The 8,523-nt window shown below is 36.5% G+C and overlaps 1 protein-coding gene across 2 annotated transcripts; it reads right to left on the bottom strand.

The window, feature by feature from the left end:
- Window positions 1–3,723: 3,723 nt before the first annotated feature.
- LOC133043379 (olfactory receptor 6C74) lies at window positions 3,724–6,929 on the bottom strand. Of its 2 annotated transcripts, XM_061124184.1 has the most exons (2): window positions 6,911–6,929; window positions 3,724–4,643 (listed from the first exon to the last, which is right to left on the bottom strand). In XM_061124184.1, the coding sequence occupies exons 1-2, from the start codon at window positions 6,927–6,929 to the stop codon at window positions 3,724–3,726; spliced, it is 939 nt and encodes a 312-aa protein (XP_060980167.1). The 2 variants fall into 2 exon arrangements, with proteins under 2 accessions (XP_060980167.1, XP_060980166.1); XM_061124183.1 differs by lacking the exon at window positions 6,911–6,929 and having other exon boundaries at window positions 3,724–4,662.
- Between the last annotated feature and the right edge of the window lie 1,594 nt (window positions 6,930–8,523).

Here is an 8,523-nt window from a genome sequence, read left to right as displayed (position 1 = left end):
GCTGACTCATTTGAAAAGACCCTGACGCTGCAAAAGATTGGCGGCAGGAGGAAAAGGGGACGACAGAGGATGAGACGTTTGGATGTCATTAGTGACTCAATGGACGTGAGTTTGAGTAAACTCTGGGACTTACTGATGGACAGGGAGGCCTGGTGTGCTGTAGTCCATGAGGTCACAAAGAGGTAGACATGACTGAGCAACTGAACTGAACTGAACTGGACCAGAATTAAGTGCAAATCCATAAGGTCCTCCCTTGTGAAGATGTTGCCACCTGGAAGGTGTGCCAACCAGACTGATTGGGGCATAGAGTTAGGGGAAAATGTCATTCCCATGAATTATCTAGAGGGAATCTTGGGTTTTCCAAGTAGATGTGTGTATCTCTCCACCCCCAACCCCCTTATTCTGGTTACTACCAGGAAGAAATGAAAGGAGACAATTCCTTTCTGGGAACAGTTGGATTCAATGACTATATCCCTTAGCTAGGTTCTAGGGGTAAGGAAGAGATGAGAGGGATGAGATCTGACTTTTGCTCAGCAGTTTCCACAGTAAATGTTGTCAAATTGCAGTTTCTCTGAAGAGCTGAACATTTGACAGAGATTAGTATCAAGAACCAAAATCATGTAGATGTAACCAAATGATCCTTAACTTGAAATATTGGCAAAATATTGGAAATGCTGAATAGGCATTTTTTAAAAATGGCATGCAGATGAACAACAGACACATGAAAAGATAACTCAAAATTGTAATCATTGGAGAAATGCAAACCAATACCACAATGAGATATCAATTCACACTTTTTAGAATGACTATTATAAACATGACTACAAATAACAAGTGATGTGGAGAAAAAAACAATTGTGAATTATTGGTGGGAATATAAATGATGTAGCCACTATGGGAAATACTATAAAGTTCATAAAGAAATTAAAAATGGAACTACCAAATGATCTAGAAATTCCACTTCTTGGTATTTATCTGAAGAAAATTAAAACTCTTATTCAAAAAGATAAAAGGGTCCCTATGATTACTACAGCGTAATTTACTACGACCAAGGTATGACCATCATGGATGACTGGATATTCAAAACTTAATGACGAGACTGTTGTTTCTCCAATGTACATTCTTCCCTCCTTTGTGCGTGCATGCCTGCAGTCTAAGTCACTTCAGTCACATCCAACTCTTTGTGACTCCATGGACTGTAACCCACTAGGCTCCTCTGTCTATGGAATTCTCCAGGCAAGAATACTGGAATGGGTTGTCATGTCCTCCTCCAGGGGAACTTCCCAACCCCAGGAAAGAACCTGCATCTCTTATGTCTCCTGCATTGGCAAGCAGGTCTTTTACCACTAGTGTTACCTGAGAAGCCCTCCTCCTTCTTTTGTTGTAAACTAATTGCCCATAGATGGGTTAGTTTATTTCTGGGCTCTTTAATCTGTTCCATTGATCTATGTGTCTGTTTTTGTGTCCATAGCACACAGTTTTCATTACTGTGGCTTTGAAATATAGTCTGAAATATGGAAGAGTTATACCTCCAGCTTTGTTCTTTTTCTCAAGATTATTTTGCATTTCTGGGTCTTTTTTGGGTCCATATAAATGTTAAGATTATTTGTCCTAGGTCTGTTAAAAATATGGATATTTTGATTTCATCATTCAATTGCTCAGTCCTGTTCAACTTTTCATCACCCCATGGATTGCAGCATGCCCGGCTTCCCTGTCCTTCACTATCTCTCAGAGTTTGCTCAAACTCATGTCCATTGAGTTGATGATACCATCCAACCAACTCATCCCCTGCCGCCCCCTTCTCCCCATGCCCTCAATCTTTTCCAGCATCATGGTCTTTCCAGTGCTTTGCATCAGGTGGCCAAAGTATTGGAACTTCAGTTTCAGCATCATTCCTTCCAAAGAATATTCAGGATTGACTTCAAGTTTGACTGACTTGATCTTGCTGTCCAAGGGACTCTCAAGAGTCTTCTCCACACCACAGTTTGAAAACATCAGTTCTTTGGTACTCAGCATTCTTTATGGTCCAATTCTCACATCAGTACATGCTATGGAAAAACCATAGCTTTGACTATACGGACCTTTGTCAGCAAAGTGATGTCTCTGCTTTTTAATACGCTGTCTAGGTTTTCATAGCTTTTCTTCCAAGGAGCAAGGGTCTTTTCATTTCATGGCTGCAGTCACCATCCTCAGTGATTTTGGACCCCAAGAAAATCAAGTCTCTCACTGTTTCCGCTGTTTCCCCCATCTGTTTGCCATGAAGTGATGGGACCCGATGCCATGATCTTAGTGTTTTGAATGTTGAGTTTTAAGCCAACTTTTTCACTCTCTTATTTCACCTTCATCGAGAGGCTCTTTAGTTCTTCGCTTTCTGCCATAAAGGCGATGTTATCAGCATATCTGAGGTAATTGATATTTCTCCTGGAAATCTTGATTCCAGCTTGTGATTCATTCAGCCCATCATCTGCATGATGTACTTTGCATATTAATTAAATAAGCAGGGTGACAATATACAGCCTTGATGTACTCCTTTCCCAATTTTGAACCAGTTGGTTGCTCCATGCCCGGTACTAACTGTTGTTTCTTGACCTGCTTATAGGTTGCTCAGGAGGTAAGCAAGGTGGCCTGCTATTCCCATCTCTTTTCAGAATTTTCCAGTTTGTTGTGATCCACATAGTCAAAGACTTTAGCATATTCAATAAAGCAGGTGTCTTTCTGAAATTCCGTTGCTTTTTCTATGATCCAATGACTGTTGGCAATTTGATCGCTCGTTCCTCTGCTTTTTCTAAATCCAGCTTGTACATATGTAACTTCTCAATTCACATACTATTTAAACCTAGCTTGAAGGATATTGAGCATTACATGCTAGCATGTGAAATGAGTGCTATTGTGCAGTAATGTAAACACTCTTTGGCATTGCCCTTCTTTGGGACTGGAATGAAAACTGACCTATTTTAATAGGGAATCATTGAATCTGGGTACTATGGTCTCTTTCACAATATTAATTATTCTAATCCTGTGAGTTATTTAAGCTTTAAATAGGCTAAAGATTGTTATTCATAAGTGAGTATGATAATACCTAGCTTATGCTGTTTTCAAGATGCACGCTAATACAGTTCACAAACCTGGCTATTGTAAGCAATTAGTTAATGTTAGCAATAATTTCTCTGGTTATTGCAAGGCAGTAATGCCTTAACATCTCTAAAGTTTCTTCAATCTGTTTCTAAAAATATACCAGGAGTCCAAGCCTGGTTATTTGAAACTATCAACGTGTGTAGTTTAAGAAATGCATTAAATTTGTTCCAAATTTCTATTCAGAATTGAAACTTGGAATCCACTATAGAAAAGCTGATTAGATGATCAAATCTAGGTGCATAGAATGTGCACCAAACTGAATCTCTAAATTTCTAAACAGTGGAAAGGAACATGGAAAATTGAAGTCTCACTTTGTCTTCCTCTGAGGGAATTTTTAAAGGAAATCAACAGAGTCTCCAAATCAAAAGGCAAATGAATATGACCATATATAAGAAATGTATATGTGATCTTACTGTGAGGAGAAAATAAAGTGAAAGTTAGACTGGGATTTTTTAGGCAAGTCACAATGAACATTGTAAGTCATATAAGATAATAATTTTATGTAGAACACAACCGTAGAAGAGATGTACAACACACTCCACATTTCTTGATTTATTTTACTTATCAACTCAGGAATGTCACTAATGCTCACTTCATTGAGAAAACCTCAATCTTTTTGATCATGAGCTTAAAAGCATATTTCACTTGTCTGTTTCTCAGTGTATAAATAAAAGGATTTAACATGGGGGCAACAGAAGTACTGAGCAGAGCTATCCCTTTATTTAAAGACACTCTTTGCTTGGCAGAGGGTTTCACATACATGAAGATGCAGCTCCCATAAGAAATGGACACAACCACCATGTGAGAAGAACATGTAGAAAAGGCTTTCCTCCTCTTTTGAGAAGAAGGTATCTTCAGAATAGTCCTAATGATGTTTATGTAGGAGAGAATCACTAACACCAGAGTAACCAGGAGAGTTAAAATGGCTGAGAGAAGCATCATTATTTCTACTTTATCTGTGTCTGTGCAAGAGAGTTGTAATATAGGAGATACATCACAGAAGAAATGATCTACAGTGTTGGCTGCACAGAAATCAAGCTGGAGACCCACGAGGAGTGGTGGAAAAATTATTATGAAACCAGCCAACCATGACGCAAAGACCAGTAAGTTGCACGCTCTGCCATTCATGATGGTCATGTAATGCAGGGGTTTGCAGATGGCCACATAGCGGTCATAGGACATGGCAGCCAGAAGAAAAAATTCGGTTGCACCCAAGAGAATAGTAAAAAACAGCTGTGCTGCACAATTGTTAGAAGAAATGGTCTTATCACCTGTTGCCATACTGACAAGAAATTTGGGGATGCAGACAGTTGTGAATGAGATTTCTAAAAAAGAGAAATTTCGAAGAAAGAAATACATGGGTGTCTTGAGGTGTGAATCTAGCAGGGTAAGGGTGATGATGATTAGATTTCCAGTGACGCTCAACAAGTAAGTGAAAAAAAGGAGAAAAAAAATAACCACTTGTAATTGTGGATCATTGCTTAGTCCAAGGAGGATAAAAGTTGTTACTCTTGTGTGGTTTCCCATCGCTGATTTCTATTTTAAAAAAAGAAAGAAAGAAGAATAAAAAAGGAATAATACCCTATAAAAATTTGCTCATATAATCAATACAATGTTGTAAAATAAAATTAATTAATTAATTAATTAAAAATAATAAAAATATTTGCTCATATAATTTTATTCAAAAATTCACTGAATGCAATCCTTGAGGTTTTTTTATTTGTTTTCTCGAGTGTCATAAATTCATGCATTCCCAAAGGAAAACACAGTACATTGATAGCCATATAATAGAAAAAAAGAGAAAAAATAGTATTTAACTTGTATTGTCTGTATTTTTTAAAGTTTCCAATCTATTTAGTATACATTAAATTATTTATCTAACTTTCTTCTTCTTTCTTTATTAAAAGAATCATTTATGTTTATACTGATGAAAACACAAAATAATGAAACTATCTTCTTGGGTCACAGATTCTAAAGCTACACAGAGCCTCCAAAGATCTTCATACAGCCATTTTCTTAAGAAAGATTAAGTGTCATTATCTTCATTTTACAGAATGATGATTAATTCTACTCTGCCAAACATCTCTTTTTGTATTTATTACAGTTTAAGTAAACTTTATAATTCTAGAAGTCAGATTTCACCTGAGGTAACTGTCTTTGAAAATTAACATAACTTGACCTAAATATCCCTACCCTATATAAAGTGGGAATTACTTTTATCAGACTTCTATAAGCTTCAATATTTAAATCCTCATGACCACTTTTAGTTCTGCTTTTCCCATTTTTCCTGAAGGTTTGAATTTACTTTCATTTTATTCACTCTGGTTGTGCTCTTTTTTCCAATATTCACTCAAGCAGGTACAAAGTATATCATCCTGCATGGAGTGTTATATAGCACACTTTACTAAATATCTGAAGTAATGAGCAGGGTTCTAGAAAAAGGTATTAAAACAGTAAAAGATTATCTAGACATGCCTGGTACATCACTGCTCCATGTGTCTCCCCCTTTCTCCCTGGGAGCCACTTCTTACTTATTGACCTCTAACCTCATTTCTTTCTGGTTCAATACATGACAATATGAAACCCTGTTGAACATCTTGTTTTCTTATTTTTTCAACTTCTTCAAGGTTCCATGTCTAGGTCAGGAAGATCTTCTGGAGAAGGCAATGGCAACCCACTCCAGTATCCTTCCTGGGGAATCCCATTACAGAGGAGCCTGGCAGGCTACAGTCCATGGAGTCACAAAGAACTGACACAGCTAAGCAACTGGGCACACACATTACCCTAATCTTAAATTACAACATTCTAAGTAAGTATTCTGAACTACTTGACAACATTATTTTCTTCCTAGTTCCTCAAATAAATTCTTGCTTGGTAAAAGTAAAATAGTCATTGTTTTTAAACACTACTACAGTGCCAGGGAGACTTCCCTGGTAGCTCAGCTTGTAAAGAATCTGCCTGCAATGCAGGAGACCTAGGTTCAATCCCTGGGTTGGGAAGATCCCCTGGAGGAGGGCATGGCAACCCACTCCACTATTCTTGCCTGGAGAATCCCATGGACAGAGGAGCCTGGTGGGCTACAGACCAGGGGTTGCAAAGAGTCGGTCACAACTGAGTCACCAAGCACAAACACATAGTCCCAAGGGCTTCTGTAACTGCTTTGACAATTTACAAGCACAAGATAAGAGATTCTCTTATAATATTAAAATTAGACAGTTCTTGAAAGGCTCAAATTCTATTAAATTCAACATTATTGCTTGATAAATAAAAAAATAATTTCCAACATTCGGTCCAGTGTCATAATCCACATTGTTTACACTGACTTTGTGTACTAAAGGAATATACATTTATGATTATCTGAGGTAAACAAAACACTCATTTAATAAAGAGCATTTCTGAGATTCTGTTTGCTGCTGAGAAGGATATCTATTGAAAGCCAGATTCTAGGAAATGAAAGGTTCAAAGATTTCTTATTACAATAGAACAATTGATTCCTTTAGTGTAAGTTTTAAAGCAGTCAGTTTAACATTTACTGTGTGAAAGAAAACTATTTCTAACTGCATGTCATCCTATTTCAACTGATAAACAGGGATCGAGTATTTCTTCATTTCATGCAATAAAGTTATTATAATTAAAATAAAAACAGACTTTTCCCCCAAACCTTAATGTCTTTAGTAGCAATTTCACTCTTGACTTTCTTCTTTTGACATGAGTTCCAGGATAGAGGCAATTTCTAATGTTGCCTATCCACCATGTTTTTATATTTTGCTTTAACCCATACTTTTATTTTGCATTTTTATGCAAAACATTAGCTTCAGTAATACACACTCAGATGTGTAAATTCAAGGATTTTGTCACAGTAAGAAACTCATTAGTTTCATTTCTTCTCAGTTTTTTAAGATAGGAAATATTCTCCAATTTATGTTTTATTTAACTTGGAGCATATTTTTCAAGATCAGAGTAAAACAAATAGTTTTTTCTTTTTTTAAAGCAGTTTAGAAAAAATGAATAAAAGGAGATTTCAGGCTCCTTTTTATTTTGAAATGGTCTGTCTTACATGGAAAGCCCAGTTGCTTATGTTGTAGTTTTAAGATTATAGGTGTCATCCTTTTTTAAGCAGTATGTCATGTGTCTCAAGAGGATTAACTGATTTAAAATATTTATTTTAAAGGAAACTTTTCCCTGGAGAACACTGCACAAGATGTTAAAACTATATGAAAAATGACTGAATGGAGAAATTATAATCCATAAGCTCCATATAGAACAAAACAAAATTTTTTTTTTTTTTTTTTGAGGCGGCTCTAAGCTGTAAGAGGGCTTCCCTGGTGGCTCAGATGGTGAAGAATCCACTGGCAATGTGGAAGACAAGGATTCAGCCCCTGGGTTGGGAAGATCTCCTGGAGAAGGGAATGGCAACCCACTCCAGTATTCTTGCCTGGAGAATCCCATGGACAGAGGAGCCTGGTGGGCCACAGCTCATGGGGTTGCAAAGATTTGGACATGACTGAGGGACTACACTTTCACTTTTCACTTTCATAAGCTGCAAACCATAGGAATTAAAAAAAAAAAATTACTAAATTACCCTACATGTTCATGACAAATATACATTAAAAAAAAAAAAAAGAAAAGTGAAAGGCACCTATCTATTTTCAGTCCAGCAGGAAACATTCTGTAATTAGAAGACAGTGTCTGCTAGAACTGCCACCATTCTAATCCAATAAATAATTACCTTCCATCTAGTCTTAATAATAGCCTATAGAAGACTTCTAAATAATCTTTGCTTCCTTCCCTCATCCAACCCATTTTCTACAGAAAAGATAAAAATATGTTCTCCAAAATTTAATTCATATTATCCCACATCTTTGCTAAAATTATGTCCTGAAATCTAATTGAATGGCAAGATACCAGAGGCTAGCAAAGAATCCTTGGTATAACTTCCTGTCTATCTTCATGCTCTTCCACTCTTTTCTTATTATATTTCATTCTCGAGCTCTTTGTCACCTCTCTCCCTATCTCCGCTCTCACTCCATCACCAAACTTCAGACCTCAAATTATTTTGGGTTGGCCAAAAAGTTCATTCAGATTTTTCCTTAACATTTTTATGGAAAAGCCTGAATGAACTTTTTGGCCAACCCAATATATCTCCATAAAAATGTCAATTTGCAAGGTAACCATTTGTGAGGAGACGTTTCTCTTCTGATGGATTTTATGTAAAGACTTTTATTGTTTATAATTGTCAATATTTATTTATACATATCATTTCTTCACTTTTTTAATCTGGTTCTCCTACAAAATTCCAGTTGCATCATAACAGAATCTTGTCTATTTTTCATCCATATAGTTTTAGGATCTGGAATAACCCTGGTACTAAGTAGTAACTGAATAAAT

This window comes from Dama dama, chromosome 22, assembly GCF_033118175.1.
Source record: "Dama dama isolate Ldn47 chromosome 22, ASM3311817v1, whole genome shotgun sequence".
In the NCBI taxonomy this organism is placed as follows: domain Eukaryota; kingdom Metazoa; phylum Chordata; class Mammalia; order Artiodactyla; family Cervidae; genus Dama; species Dama dama.
Note: the sequence above shows the minus strand (reverse complement) of the source record. Positions and strands in the feature narration are given on the sequence as shown.